Source organism: Atractosteus spatula, chromosome 2, assembly GCF_055471065.1.
Source record: "Atractosteus spatula isolate fAtrSpa1 chromosome 2, fAtrSpa1.hap1, whole genome shotgun sequence".
NCBI lineage: Eukaryota > Metazoa > Chordata > Actinopteri > Semionotiformes > Lepisosteidae > Atractosteus > Atractosteus spatula.
In genome coordinates, this window is record NC_142707.1 from 5,299,386 (window position 1) to 5,316,296 (window position 16,911).

At 40.5% G+C, this 16,911-nt stretch overlaps 1 protein-coding gene across 2 annotated transcripts in view; it reads right to left on the reverse strand.

The window, feature by feature from the left end:
- pebp4 (phosphatidylethanolamine binding protein 4) overlaps positions 1-16,911 on the reverse strand; it is a 123,887-nt gene that overhangs the window by 16,587 nt on the left and 90,389 nt on the right. For both annotated transcript variants that reach the window (XM_088908741.1, XM_088908740.1), the window contains exons 5-6: positions 3,822-3,867; positions 1,849-1,965 (exon numbers count right to left, since the gene is read on the reverse strand). In XM_088908741.1, the coding sequence (XP_088764867.1) occupies positions 1,849-1,965; positions 3,822-3,867 (163 nt within the window). The remainder of the gene's footprint in view (positions 1-1,848; positions 1,966-3,821; positions 3,868-16,911) is intronic.

Here is a 16,911-nt window from a genome sequence, read left to right on the forward strand (position 1 = left end):
TGATGGAACACTTTTCTCAGAATGGTTTATGATCTGTTGCAGATGTGAAAGTTAGAGTAGAAAAACCCTTGGCTGTAGATGGAATTGGCCCAGATACTAGTCTCATCCTAGTATCCAGTTGCTCATCTTCCAAAAACTGTCTTCAAACATGAGCAATTTAAAAAATTCAATGAAAAAGAATCCTTATAGTCACATGGTTTCGCAATCTGAGAGCCTAAAAAAGTTTTCAGGAAGTTCCTTATGTTGTTCTGTGTATACAAATGAAGAAGAAAACCTAGAACAGATTTCTGATAAGCAGTGTTGACAAAGGAGAGCTGGTCCCTTCCTGGAACACATTTTTTCTTGGTGATCCCAAAACAATTAGTCACTTAGACTTTTCAGCTTTGAGATAATAGCCAATAACAACAGTACTTCAGCTGTGAGCACATAGTGTCCTATTGTGAAGAAGATCATTTTAAACTTTTAAAATTCAAGCAGCTCCACAATACATGTCTGTGGTATCGGTTGTGACTGGATTTTCTGGGTTTTGAGTTTTGGAAACATACATATTTAAAATGAAATGAACACTTCAGTGCTGAAATACATCATGACACTTTTGTGGAGCATTACAAAAAATGCAATTGCTTATTTCATAATCACCATTATAATTGCTATATTTTGCACTGTACAGTATTTATTACACACACCCAAAGAAGGCTTTTGCAGCCGAAATATTGTTTTTCTCTTTTCTATTCTTCAGTGTGGAATTACTTGTTCCAGTATATATTACACAGGGCTGATTATTGGCAATAGGGAATCACCATTGATCAAATCAGACATATGTCAAGCAGATACAGCAAACCCCTTCGTTCTCGTTTTAACAAAAGCCACTGAAATTTAAACTAGGACTGACCCACAGTAAAAGCAAAATTCTGGTCATTTATGTTATGGTTTGATGATGTGGACCCAAGTGACCTGCAACCCGAATCATGTTTGTCACAGTACCAAGGGCAGTACAAAGTGCCAAAAGAAGAACATGCTACCAAATTAAGTTTCATTACCAGCTTGAGTTTATCAATATCTTGAGCAATCAGGTCATAACAGAGCCTTAATACAGATCTGGGTACAAATGGCAGTGTGCGTGGGCTCCCGGCTCTGTGAACATGACCCTATTAGTGTGCTCTGCTGCACAGTGACTCACTAAGTTCATTACTATTTCCTTTATTAGTTTCAAACGTTTTGACAAAATAGTCTTCGGAAAGATGCCTTGATTAAGTGCTTACAATTATGCGTGTGGTTAACGATCTCTCTTATCCCAAAACACAGAAGGAGAAGGAAGAACAGACTCTATTGAACATGGTGTGTCTAATTCTGAGACACTGTTTTGACAAACTCTATAAAACCCTGAGCTATTGGGTATTCAACATGATGAGGGTGACAGGTAATGGCCTGTATAAAATACCGCTCTAAATATGCTCTGTAGAATTAGCGCAATGTATGAAAGTATATTTTCAGTGCACTGTATATGAATAACACGTTTCATATACATTTTGCTGCAACATTTACTGTAAGTACTGCAGAATTTTATAATACAACACTGAATCATGACCTCAGAAACTATTTGGAAGGTCTGGATAAGTCAGTAATTGAGAGCGGGGCTGCAGAGTGTTCAGTGGCTCAGAGTTCGATCGCTCAGTACTGCAGCAGGTCAGTGTTATGGTGCTGAGCTGCAGTGTGTTCAGTAGCACGGTGTTATGGGTGCTCAGTGTTGGCTGACTGATGAGTAGCTCAGTATTTGGGAGGTGGGTTGTTGGGGGTTCAGTAGTTCAGTGCTAGTGTACTGGGTTGTGCTGTGGAAGCTCTCTGTACCTAATGCCTTCTGCTCCTCAGGGCTGAGGTAGGGAGTCGCTTTGGGCTGCTGTTCAAACAACATGAGCTGGTAGCGATGGAAGCCTGTCTCCGAAGGTGGGGTTGGGCGTCGATATTCTAGAGGAAACAAACAGGATCAAGGTATAAGCATCACCAAAAACAGTGCAGTTGCAACAGAAATAAAGCAAGATATGCAACATAAAATATTCACATAGAAAGACATAGAAATCTACATTAGAAAACGTTTTGTAATGGTATTTCCCAATACAGCAATTTAAGGTGTGATGGGGAAAATATACCAAGTGTTCACTTTTGTTTCAGTACTGTGAAAATGATTTTGAATGATAAACTTATCAATAAAATTTTATAAATAAAATTATAAATAAAAATTTAGTTTTTTAATTTTCACAAATGTACCTTCTTGAGATTCAATTGGAGGACAGTTTGCATTAGAAAAAAGGAGCTAATTTTACATTGTAATAGAAAGATTTGGAAGAAATCTATCACAGTGTGTTTATTTATTATTTGGATTTAAGGATGTCATTTACTATTGTTTTGTTCCAATATTTGGCAGGACCCAGTACAGTTACACTCCTTTTTTACAACCCACTGATGGATACAGGACTATTCTCCTTAACCCACGGTACAATGTTTGAATTTCTCTTGGTTCCCCAAGTTAAAACCTGCAAATCTGACTGATGTGGGCTCAACATCCTGGGATCCTGATCTGTTGCACAGAAAATGTGAAAGAAGAGCCTGAACCGGTTTTCAGACATCATCAAACTCCTGCTCCGTGTCTTTCAAAGTCCAACCGCTTCGAAATGGTACAGATTGAAACACAATCCACCCCCCAACAAATCACGGCGTCTCTATTCTCTGTTACCCCTGATGTAATTTGGAAATGCCTGCTTCTCAGAACGATTCAGTGAACTGGTTCTTTTGCATTCTTCTGTTGGTGAAATCAGACAACCTCAAACACGCGAAAACCAAGAATAGGATGAATATGGACAAAACGACTAAGCACAGATGCACTGCCATGGGTTAATGACCTCTCGTTGCCGAAATGAATTAATAAGTACATGACCATTAGCATGGAGGGACAGAGGGGGCTTTATTTACCTAGAGCTAATGGCAAGGGCTTCTCAACAGGGAGAACAGCTCCATGCATGGCTTTGTCCCGCGCCACTCGCAGAGTGACAGACGCCCATTACTGCCATGCTACATCAGCTCCACCAACCCTCACACATCATTACCCAGGAAGGCCAGCCGCCCCGGCGACTCTGCCCAAGAAGACAGATGATGATGGAGGAGTGTGGGGACCGGAGATGAGTGAGGACTGGGGGGGGGGGTTGCGTGAGGGCTGCATTTCGACATGGCCAGAGCCGGGACTCTGGGGGTATTTGAAAAAAACCCAACATGGTAGCCGTTTAAAATAATGGACAATATAGTCAGAGTCCATTCTGAATTTGAGTCCGTTAGTGATTATTGCCTGATCAACATAATTGGATATCAGAACATCCTCAAACAGATTGGAAGAAGCGCCTAAGATGTCCCGGTGTTATTTCTGTTGTTCCAGAGCAGAGTGGATAATTAATTAGCATGATTTAATTAGCAGTATTGCCAAAAATCACATACATTTACTATTCTTTAAATTTTGATTTGTAGTACTTATAAACTGTTTAGGAATAGAAACCGTCGATCTAGGCAGACTGTTGGTTGTCTAATTTCTATTGATGGCATCAATATACTTCATTAAACTGGTAGCTTGCTACATTTGCCCCTCCAAATGCTTTGCAGACAATGTAGTGCCAGTATGTCTTAGGAGTAAAACATTTTAAAAAAATTAAAGATTTAATGCTCAGTTCCTCTAGAACATTCACAACAGATAACTGGAAACAAGCATGATCCAAAAGGAACATTATTATGTCAATTCAGTAACAGACAAGCCCACAAACACACAGATATATTCTTACCAGACAGCACTGTGCCCTTTATATCACCTTTCTGAAGGTCACTGCCCTGGGTTCAAAGAGAGAAGGTTAGTTTCTGGACTTGACAGAAAGGATGCGCACTTATATTTTAATATGTACAAATGATCTTTTTAATGTTGAGACCATGACAAAATCTCCTAACCAACAAAATATTTAAAGTCTTTCAGAGAAGGCAGGCTGTGATCCAGTGTAAAAAAAAATGCCAATCTAATTACATAAGAGCTAAATGACTACTTCAAACAGAGATTTATATTGATTTGAGGTGAATTAAACATTTTCAATGGGCCCATTCCAACCTTAAGCCTGCTATTGGCATAAGGTCATCATCAATAGGGTGTTTAAATTGATAAAAAGTCAGTATATTCTCATTCAGTGATGTATGAAGGGGCAGTGTGTGTGTCTGTGTGACACCATGTCGCTGGAAAGTTTCTTTAATAGAAATGTTTATTTACAGCTATAAGGTCATGTGCCTGGGAGGAAAAAATAAGCATGAAATTAGTTGATTCATTCCGAAAGTGAACCAGCCCCCACTTGTGCGGTGAGGATGGAAGTCCCCAAGACCTTCACAGTATATCGGCAAACCTCTACATTAGGTCCAGTGAACTGTACGCGTACTGTACAGCCTACCCCCCACCCTCCCCACAGCCATCCATTCACCAGGCACAGGCTCCCCCATCAGGCATATCCAGGTACTGCAGCCAGTTCTCGCTGGTCACAAAATAGAATCAGCATCCCCAGCTGGGCCAGATGACAAAGCCTGGAGACCCCCTTCCCAACAGTGATTCAAACGTGGCTTGAGTTTTCTTTGTTAAGCTCTTAGATACAATGTGACTTAATCTCAACCCTAGATATGCCTCCATTTAATTTATTTAGGCCAATAATACAGGTTTGGGGTTTATTTATATCGCTATTCTTAGGTTAGCAAAAGTTTCAGATTCTCAGTTCCTGTAACCTGCCAATCTGGCCTGTGACATATCGCTCAGCTGTAGAACAAGCCCGTTCATTCTTCCGTGGACCTTTCTAATAAAAGTGACCATCAAAATGAGAACAATGTTCAGCTTTAGTATTAAAACCCTGGCTTTCACACATCTTTATAAGAGAACAGAGGTGTAGATTTAAAATCCAGAAGGAACCTGATACCTCCACCAGTTCACTCTGGAGCTCTGTAAGCCAACTGAATGTATTATTATTCATCTGCATAACCATGCCCTTACTTGGGGCAAAGTAAGAACAATGTAATTAAGTTGCATGGTTGACATCCAAGAGTTGATTAAATGATGTCACGTGATGGATGAGTCTAAACTGTCTTTTTGACAAAAATGAACTTCGATTGAAAAAGTTCCTTCCAGACCAAACTGATTTGCAAAATACATAGCACCCCCCTAAGGTCAATAGTTGAACTGCATCCACTGGGAAAGAACCTCCACTTGTGACAAATAAGATCCCTCTGTCCCCTGCAGGAAGAACAAAGAAATACACTTGGCCAACAAGTGTACACCTTGGCCAAGAGCTTTCTTTTCACCTTTTCTTTTTTCTACCTGCTTTATCATTGCTTCTTAGCAGATGAAGAGCTCTTAAATAAAACATAACAGAATAATCAATCAAGCACCAATCACTTTTTTTGATCCATGGTTTAACACCCTGCATTGGAAGAATGCATACAAAACAGTCAATTAAGGTGTCGACACGTCAAAGGTGTCAGGGTTTTAAAAAGCCATTTTTATTGCAATTTTATTGCCCGTGTTTTTGAATTTGAGAATTTCTTCTACTCATTTATTTATTAGGATAAATTTAACACGGCAATCCACATTTTGTTTTACATTTCAACAGTGACAAATGCTTCAGAGAGAAGGAAACAGGCTCGCGATTAAGATATAACACAAAGCAAGCACACATCTCTGTTGCACCTTTCATATGTCATTACAATAGAGAGGAGGAATGCGGAATCTTTAATGACAACAGATCAAAACTTTATGCAAGAAAAAAGGGAAAGTCCTGGCTACGGCCCTGATGTCTTCACAACCAGGATCTCACAAGAGGTGGCAGTTTATATAACACATCTCCGCGAGAGAATTCTCACAACCGCTTCCTCTTGAAAAAGGTGAGCACTGTGAAGAGGGTGAAAGGCTGGGAAGCATCTTTGATCAACTTTTACTCGCAAATGAAATCAGACTTTTGGAGTTTGAGAGAGGCGAGTCATCTGAGAAAATGCTACAGCTGGTAAAACTAGAAAGTAATAGACATTGAAGTCTTTTTTTCGGAAGTTGATGAATAATGGTAGCCATCCTTGTAATTCTTGTTTGAAATATTTTTAAAATATATATAAATATAATAAATTCATGACTATGCTTCCCTAATAATTAGTCATTCTTTCTAATTGCATTGCTCAACTTGATAAGGCCACTGAAACAGTAACTTGCGCTTTTCACGAGGCACACCTAATTGGGTGGAATTTAACAGTCTGCTTATTTTTAACTTATTTCTTATGTCAGAAGCCAAGATGTGGCACTAATCATTACTCAGCATGCAGCTGGTGAAGAACATCCGGCACACAGTGACACTTTGAAAGCTAAAAAGGGGCTGTTCCTCTACGTCAGCAGCCACAGACTCACTCATTCCATCACCATTTGCAAGAAAACCCAAATGGACAACATTGCAACTCCACACCGAAGGAAACCCAGATCTGAACCGAATGTCATTGCGCCAAATAATGTATCCACAAAAATAAGATCTAAGGACCTGGGAGACAGCAGACAGGTAGTTGTGACTGCTACATAACTGTTTCACTCAGGAACCTTTATATTTCAGATATTGATATAAAAATAACTGTAATCAAATTAATTGATAATTTACTATGGGTTCTATTTACCAATAATTTTATGACATGTCACAGGTGTATTAAGGACACCTATTTGGATTAACCTATTGTGTATAACTGCTGGACAGTCTGATCACCACTCAGGTCAGCACAGCCAAAATAGATCACGTTGTCTCATCCTATTGGTCTAGTACAGACTGGCATCATTCTTGGCACAATATGAAACATCCTGGATGAATGTGTAACTTTTTGAATACTGGTAAATCACAATGTAAACCAGTGTAGATAGGGGTTTCAACTGTAAAAATATAAATCAGCAGAAAACCCAGGATTTGCTCTGAAGACAGTATGAGTATGCTCTTAGTGTCATGACATGTTCTCCAACATTCAATACCCTGACACAATCTGACACATAAACCTGCTCTCTACTGATGACAGTTTTACAACTACAGAGTGTATCTGTCACTGGATAATTGCTGTTTTCTTCCCTTAATTAATGCTCTCTTGTGGTTCTTTAAGATATCACTGTAAAGTCCTTAATTCCCTGGTGTCTCAGGTTTGCAGTCAAAATTGCTTGTAAAAAAAGGCCTATTTTGAGCAAATGTGATGAGGAAACAAATGGATTCAGTGCATTTCTTTGAAGCCTGTTGATAATGCCACATGTACTCTTTGTAATCATACAGTTCCCAATGTCTTCATAGCAGCAAGCCACAAGCTAGAGGGACAGGCTGGGTTCTAGGAGACTAGGTGGACAAACAGTGAGCAGAGCTCTTGCAGGACTGAGCCAGAGGAAGTTACCAAACAGGAAGCAGAAATTTGTCATCTGCTTTGAAAGGGCAAGAAAAAGCTTGAAAACAGGGAAGCACAGTCTGTCACGATCGTCATCCCTCCTCTTAAGGGTACTCCGACCCTTTCGTATTTTAGTTCATTAGGTGCACCTGTCCCCTGTTTGTCAATCTTTATTTAAGGTGGGCACTCCCGCTATTCCTGGCTCAGTATTGGGAGATGGACACCCGGAAGCCTGCCTACCAGCGGGTCCAGGAGAGACCCGATGGCATAGGCTTCATCACGGCGTCCTGACCATCTGAGACCAGGGCTCGGAGCGCCTGGCCTCGTTATCCTGTTTCTATCTTCCTGGTTCCCTGTCCCTGTTCCTGATCCCGTTCCAGATTTTAACCTTGTTTGTCTCATCTCAGATGGATTTCCCGGTTCCTGGATTCTGGACTGTGCCCTGGATTTCCCGTTTGGACTCATTTGCCTTCGTCACGCCCCCCCTGTCCTTCATCACGTCCTGATCCTCTACGTCTCTTCCCTGTTGTCCTTCTGCACTTACTTCCGGAATATACCATCTGCATAGGGTCCTGAACTACGCTTCACATAGATGTGAACTACACATTCCAATCTACAAATCCCACCTTGCAGGTGTCGGGGTGGAATGCAGCAGTGTGGAAGGTTTAATTGGGCATTGGGGGGGAATAAAGCAAAGAAAAAAGGAAAAAAGAAAAAAGTGAGAGAGAGAGGAGGAGGAAGAATAGCCAAATGAAAAACTAAACAGTCAAAGAAGCACAGAGAAGGAAATGGAAAGAAAATGAAGAGGGAAAGAATGAAAGCACTGGGCCGCTCTGGTTGCTGAGCCTGTGTGACAGGTGGAGAATTGCACAAGTCTGGGAACTCTATCCCTGACCATGACGTAGGCCAAGCTGGCACTTCATCAAGAGGTGCATGACATGAGCATAAGGAGAGGAGTGCTCATTTGAAGACATGCGAGGGCCTGTGAATGACTAGGAGAGTATCTGAAGGTGGCGTAATTCAAAGGAATGAAACAGGCCTTAAGGGACTTCTGCCTCTGTGCCATAAATTAGGCTTACGAAAAGCCTATTGTTATGCAAGTTTCCTAACAAATCAGCCTTTAACTGCTAGTGTACTGTGTTTGCGCTACCTGAAAAAGAGCTCCTCTTGCAAACTTAGGTCCTTAATAACTGGGCAATTAAGGATTCCGAGACCCTGTTTGTAAGAGCAGTTATATTCTGCTGTGGACTTGCACAATCTGACTTTCACTGAATTTACTAGGCAAAGCAATTTCTCTTCTGTGTAGTGGGGTTGCTGGCACATAACAGATGCTGTGTGTTACCCATGTGTACTATAGTGGTAGAGGAAGTGAAGTTACAAGTTCAATTGTGAAGTGCTTCTTAACTATTATTATCTACAAGGTAATTTAAATGTGCAAAATGTGGTTTGTAGTTCCTAACATGTTAAAATCAGCCCCTAACAACTGTTTCTTACAACCAGTCGTTGCATTTGATGTGCCAGCGGCTCAATAAGAGCTACTTTAAATTTCATCAATGGAATCCTGAATTCTCGATGAGACATCTTGAGTTTGGTCTTGCAGTTTTTTTCTGTTATTTCATCAAGTTCTTGTTTATGTTGGAACCCAATATAATGAGATGGTGTGGCCAGCCATGGCCATGGGGCTGAAATTGCCAGCAGTACCCACTGCTGCTACCTGCAATCCCCTTGCCTTCAATCAGGACTTGAAGTGGGATTTAGAAGGAGACAGAGCTCTTTCGCTTTATAAACTTGTGTGTTATGCTACCAGTGGACTGAAATGGATTGCAAAAGGCCTCCATAGTGATCGTTGAGGTGCCAACTTTTCTTGCTTTGAAACCCCATTTTTTATTCTCCTGGAAGATCCATTTCTACTTCTTAATACAAGGAACAGTATGTTTAGGAACAAGGAGTTTAAGGATCAAACTATGTTGAACTAGATCTATTTAAGAGGTGAAACACAAATGCTTCAAATATCCCAGAGGTGGAGCATCATTCAGGACCATTCTGCATCAGTTTAGCCTCCCGCTTCCCATTCAGAGAATCGCCATCTGGTGAAATCAGCCTTCAGGGCAGTACAAGCAATGACTGTCCCTTCCATTCATCTCCTCTAACCCATCACTGACAAGAGCTGTTTTTACTAGTTAGTTAATAGTCAAAATTGAACTTTGCATTATTTTTCATGTTAAGCATAAAGATGTTTTAATAAAAACAGGCTACTTCTGATTATGATGTCCAACTAAGTCAATAATTTCATATTCAGTTCTTGTGATCAGGCCTACATAAAAGAAATGTGGACTTGGTTACATTAAAAGTTCAGGTCTTTGTCATTTCCCTAACCCTGAACATAGCCCTAACCCTCTGTGACTCTGTGTATAGACTTATGAAAGACCATGTGGTGACCACAAAACTTTAAAAGATCTTTTAATTTTTTTTTTGAAAAAGGAAAACAAATCAATTATCTACACAGATATGGATTTAAAGTACCCCAAAGCATTAAAAAATATGGTCCAAATTAGTCCCGAAAGCTGAATATCTGAAAAGTGAAATATCTGTTCTCAATCCTGAATCTATTTTAAATCACTTTCCATTTATCTTCTTTGGTTCTGGTGTATGTGTTGCTTATCGTGTAATGGTAGCATTGATTCTATTGGCCTCTTTCTGCAGTTTGAAAAGCTCATATAACACCCCCCTGAAGTCTTCTTCGGTCTGGACTAAAGCAATTCTGTTCTTACATCTACTACAGACGTGCATTCCCATTCCCTGCTGTATTGCTGTTGCTGTCTTTCTCTGGCAGATACAGTTTAAAGAAGCTTGTCCAATTCAATCCTATAAATACACGGAAAACAAGGAAACAGACTCTAACTTTGTCCCTGAACTATTAACTGCCTGTAGAGATCAGTAAGAACAGACTCAGCAGGAAACACTGTCACTTTAGCTCTCAAATGTTGACTTGCTGTTGCTATAGCAATAGTTCTGGACTCGGCATGCTGTGTAATTCATTAGTAACTTATTCTAAATAAAGCATTTTTTCCTTCAGACTTCAGTGAGCTAGGCAACAGTCATTTACACATGATATTTTTCTGAAAATTTCGAAAACCTAGTTCAGCTTTGACTTCAGCTAATTTAAAGATGTTTAGGCTCAGTTGTTTAACTCTGGAGTCTATTCAGAAGTGAGACTTCTTTGTCACTTGAATCGAACAGCTATTGGGGTTTCAAACGTTTGCAGAAACTGAATGTAACAATGTTGTCTATTGCTGGAGCCTCAACAGGCCTGCAAAGACCGTCGTGTAGAGGCCACTTATGTGAGAGTAAATATGGGCCTTTGCTCACTCACACATGAGTAATGAATGACTGATACAGCAGTATGGGGTAGTATCATGCACAAACCATGTGGCTGCTCCAAGCTGGGAGAAATATTGGGAGAAAATACTGAGCTCCAGCTGTTGTGATGAAACATTTGTCAAACCATGAGAAAGAGCACATCAGAAGAGCTTGTGCATTACAGAGATCTGGACATGCCTTCAGTTCCACAGATACCAAAAGGGAATGGTATTTATTAGATGCTAATCGCTTCACACTACTTGTCTTTGATCAGTAGGTGCTGGGAGGTCGTTCCGTATGATATCATTTTGAGGCTTGCCGAGCCAAACTCCCATTCTTACTGGTTCTCTATCCTAGAAACATTTTGCAATTTAGTATCACGTTCCATGGAAATCAGCTCAGGTTGTGATATTTCTGCACACCTACTGATTGCCAGTCTGTGTTCACACATTAACTAACACGGTGAATTAAAATTACAAATTCAAGGGCAATAGATTTTCCAGCAGTAGCTCACAGATAATAGATCTGTAATTAGCTGGCTATTAATGCTTGATACGTACCTAATACGAGAACCTAGAACTACCATCCTCCGCAGTCTCTGCCAGGGAACTGTATAATTAGTGCTTAGTGGAGCATGCAACCGTGCAGTACAACTCTCACTCTGTATGCTGTGAACAAGGGGGCCGCAGCTCAGACAGTCAGGGCTTGGCTGTGATCACTGTTTCAGCGCTGTCACCCCTCAGGGAGGTCTGCACTGCAGGGTTCTGGGGTTAATTGGCTGTCTGTCATGGTGATACCATAGCGCTCTAGTCGCAGGTGGTGGGCTTCTGTCTCCACAGATGGTTAAGCAGACTTACGACCAAGCCAGTTTTTAAGCCTATAGCAGAGGGCTGACTTTCACTTACTTCTTCAGTCAACTTGCCGGTGAAGTAATTCATCTAACCTACATGAGCAAGCATCAGGACTGCACAATACAGAATTTCACTACTAAGAGAAACTGAAAAGGACTCATTGTGACACTGATTTAAAGGCAGACTTTTCCCTTACTACAGTCTGGTGACTGTAGCACAAAGCCAGATCTTTGCTCTGATAGGTTCATTGCTCTGTGTCATCTGGCTGCCACTTAAACAGCCTCAGTTTTTAAATGACCAATTTAACAAGTGGTGTTTCTTCAGACAGAAAGTTTTGTGTAGTATAATGATCTCCTTATAATGAGTGTAAAGGGATCACAATTCTTCAGCCTTGTCCATCAGCTGTATCTTAATATAACATACACGCATATATTAATGATACAGGTTTCAAGACAGGTAGGACAGAACCAGACAATTGAAAAGAAGCAATCCTACTGACACATCGGAATGTACTGTATATACATGATTAAGGCTCATAATTTCTAGTTATAATCTGATTCGGGAATTACAGATATAAGGGTTTTGTTGTTTAAGTACTTTTCTAATCACTTATTTCCTTAACACATTTATACACACCTGCATTGGACTGGTACATGTGAATTGTGTCAGATACACATGAGCTAACAGAGTGTTGGTCTCTTTTCAAACTGTGATGTGGACAGAGGCATACTGTCTTTACCACCAGATACTCACCCTGAAACATAGCATCACTGCCTGTGGGTAGTACTTGCCTATATTTCTACAGTCACCATGCAGAGACCTGCAGGTACTGTAGAACTGTAAAGAGGCAAGTCACTATATTCCTGGCTATGAACATTTAGCAGAGAAGCAATTAAGACGTCCCTGGCGACACTGCTTGTGAAAGAAATATCAGTTTCTAGTAGAAGATGGTAGATTATAAAAAATAGATTGAAAAAAAAAACCGAACAGACTTTGTAAAATGGGGGTATTGCTGAAGTAAAAAATAAGAGAGCATCTGCCCTATTCATGAACACCCAAAACGTGCATTAACCAAGCTAACATGTAGGGGAAAAACAGTAGGTCATCGAGTTTAGAGACAGCATGTCTCCCATTAAAGTATCACAAACAGGCCACCATGGGGAATAACACCTATTTACATGGCATTCTCACATCGTGATCAGTGTCCTGTAGAAAGAAGAGGTAGTCCCAGGGGCAGGGGGCGGAGTGGGTGTTGTGAATAGGGGACTCAGGGAGTGCGCAGGACCTGGGGTCCTACTATCAGGTCGCACATACAGGTGACAGGCAGAGCAATTGATTCCTGTTCTCTCCTCTCGGGGGGAAACACTTTTATTGAACGGTAGGGAATTATATTTGTAGAGCCTACAGATGAAAAAAACTTCCACAGACTTCATTAATTTTGTGACAGGGTATATAGCCAATGAGAGCCAATGCAGATATTAGAGTGTCCTTGTAGAGATGCTACATCTAAATCTGTTCTAGGTGTATTTTCCCTTTTAACATTACACATTTGCTGGTATAAATAGGACCGTTAGAATTAGTGTAGAGTAGTGTCAATCAAGGGGTTCACGTTTACTAAATTACTGGCCACAGGCTGTATCTCTGCTTCTCAGGCAGACATTTAAAGCCTTCAGTCTGACTGTCCTCAGATGAAGACCGGGTTCTGTTGTAATAGCTTTCTCGTACCTGAGAAAGACAAATTAATCCTGATGAAAAAGGAAAAAAAACTCCACCAAGATTCACTCCTCACAACACTTTCCTTGATAAATTAAACCGGCTGCCACCTCCACTACATAGACAGTTGCAGGTCCTGACCTTCAGGTGTCAAAATTCCTTCATGCCACTTACAAAAGGTCCAGCATTTCTCAGCTAATTAAGGTATTCTTCAAGATGTGTTGATCGCCGTCTCAAAAGTACATCTGCTGAGCCTAAGCCGCCTTCTTATGTGGAGTAGCCCTGTGTTGAATCTAAAACGCACTACTTTTCCATGGTCTGCTAACTCACACAGCTCAGCTTTGGCTAGCTCTGCATGACTACAAGCTAGATGCATTAAACTATTCAATTGCAGTCAAATAATTACCACAAGCACCACAAGCAAAGCAAGAAGTACCAGAGGATCTAACTTTAGTGCAAGTGCATTAGTTATGCATTAGTTATAAAAAATGTAACATATAGAGCACATTTCCTCACTTGTTAAAATTGTAACTTTCCTCATGGTGTAACCAGATTCATTAGAATCGCTCAAAAGGTAGCTTCATGATCCACAGGCACCCAAGCAAGCAAGATGGGACAAATGGAGATTGAATGAGCCTTCCTTGTGGTATTGATATACTATACAACAAAAGCATTTGATTCTGGTTTGAACATGGTAACTGTCTGTTTTTTTGTAATAAAGCCGTTAGTGCAGGTGTCTAAATTTTAGCAGATACTCCAATTTCAGTTCTATCTACAGAATCACCAATTATTTTACTTTTTATAAGCCTCCTAAATGACCAACTGTTCATCTCCTTGAACACTGTACACCTTTAATGAGAATGGAAGAAATGAGGACTTGAATATTGTTTCCTCCGACAAGCATGTTGTCAGAACCTCTCAACGTTTTCCACTGGGGTCCCACTGAGGGAGGTGGTGTTGCCTGAAGCAAAAAGCATAGTTCTCTTTTGCAAAGTTGTACATTTGCAGGCAAATCAAGGTTATCATGGCAAATTCAAGCCCACCGAAACCCTAAAGGTTAACCAGCTGTGTAGCTCCATTTACAGAGTTAAGTTAAATGTTAACTGGTGATGTGTGGACTACAGGCCTCAACCTTTATGGTTTGAGAGATTGGAATGCCAGCTCCCGGAGAACCGCATATATTTTAGATTTTTTAAATTGTCACGAGTGGTCTAACACATGTGGATAGAAAGCAAACAGATCTTATCCACTGCATGTCACAAAATATTTAAAATATTTATTCTTTTTGCGATTAACAGACATCACTCTACTAGAAAAGAAGTATGGGCTTTTAAATTTTGGGTTGATGACAGATTCAGAGGAAACTAAAACAGCAAGAAATAAAAGACAACATGTCAGCAGCTCAGAGTTGCTCAAAGAAAGGGGAGTATAAACCATTATATTATTAGGTATTCTTTTCATTTTGAACTCCTAGAAAAAGTGCCTCAGACAGAGTATAAGACTCATTATACAAATTAGATAATTCTATGCTTAACACAAACTTTGAATAATATAGTTTACAAAATTTGGGACCAATCAATATTAACCCATACATTTTTTATGCAAACAGGACTGGTTTAATGGCTCACAGACGCTAGATCCCATAGTTCACTTGTTTGCTATTAAAAAAGATTTGTGCCACGTAGCTTTTAACTAAGAAAATCATTCACAGATATGAAATTCAATATATATGAACTGCACAATTAACAATAAAATCATTGTTCTTTTACATTTTTTGCTTTGAAATTATAATCCACCCCAGCAGTGAGTCAGACTGTTGAAAACAATGACTCTGCATGTTGTCTGCAGGCTGCTGAATTACAAGACTCAACAGACAGCACTGCTGGGAGAGCCGAGCGGTTGAACAGAAAAGAATTGCAGTTCTAAATGATATTTTTCTGAAAGCTGTGCTTCTTTACATTTGATAGTTATTTTCAGTCTCTACATGCAAAGTTCTACTTTTAGGTTTTCCCTGGGTGCTATCTGGTAGTCAATATGGAGGTTAAAAGGGGGAAAAAGAAAAGTTAGCTCAAACAAAATCTGTCCAGCAGAAAACGAATTCTACAAAAATGGAAATGGTGATAAAATCTGATGTAAGATTTTTGCCTGCAGGCAGGATGAGCCCCATATTGTGTGAAGAAACATTTTGGGGTCCTGGCCTGGAGTGTACATTGATGCCCCTCATCCCACCTGAGGGTGGGATAGACTTGGAGGATCCTTGTCTCTCTGCTCAACAAATTTCAACTCTTTTGTAATATGAGGTAAGATCACTTTATTGGCCCTATACAATTTCTTGTATTAGGAATTTGTCTTTTCACATATCCCAACTTGCTCTCCATGAGACACACAGACAGGGAGAGAAGCTGGGGGTCAAGGCACAGGGTCAGCTATTCATACAGCGCCCCTGGAGCAGCTGGGGTGAAGGGCCTTACTCGGGGGCCCAACAGAGTAGGATTCCTCTGCCGGCCGTGGGATACAAACCAGCAACCTTCCAGCCACAGGCACAGACCCTTAGCCACAGAGCCACCACACCACCCTGTAAGTATCCTTTAGCAGCAAATCAGCTACACTTTAGCCTCACCTCTATATTTCTGCATTAGTTCTACCTTAGGCTACAATGCTGACCTGCTCTCTAACATGTCTCGCTATTACTGTATATTATGAATCAATGACAACCACAAGCAACTCCAGGGTTAGTTAAAGAAGCTTCTCCACAAGTTTCCCTTCCTTTCAAAATGTGCATGTTCCCAATGGTTCCTCCCCGTACTTTGTGTTGCATGTTTGCAGGATTCTTACTTTACTTGGCCAAAAAATGCAATAAGGAAAAAAACATGGCTTCTTTAAGAAATAAAACAGTTTTGTCCATTGTGTCACTGCAAGGTGCACAGAACAACTGGCTGGGTCCGGTTATAAAACAAACAGGTGGCGCCCCCAGACAAGCTATTGGCTGAAAACATTAAACTGCATCATGCCATGGGAACATCGGATTTCTGCAGTTGAGGGCTACTGCTGTTGTATTTTCAGGGGTCATGAGAAACTGTAAATGTCAATACACTCATCCCTTGATTTCCAAGTGTATTCTATTACACAGCATGTACAGTAAACTCTTGCTTTACCTGACTATCCATGCATGGATCAGGATTTTCCAGCTTCAAAACAGGCACTGGAGAACCTCTCCAACTGTCCAAAGGATCCCAATAAAACAGAAACAATTTGCTTCCCAAGTATAATAATACGTAAAACCAACAGTGTCAGTTGTGAACATGCGCTAGCATTTGAGGATGGATTTGTTCACCTGTAGCTCTTTGTAAAGACCCCCGAGGAACTAAATATAACCTTCTTGGACGCCTACGTGGAATGAACACTGTACAGTACTCGAGTTATTGAAGTATACCAAGGAGAACATCCTTCTTTCCATGATCATCCTTCTATCCAGTCGAGAGAACCACCAGGACCAAAAAGTCCACCAGACCACTGGACCAGACCAGAAGTCCACTGGAAT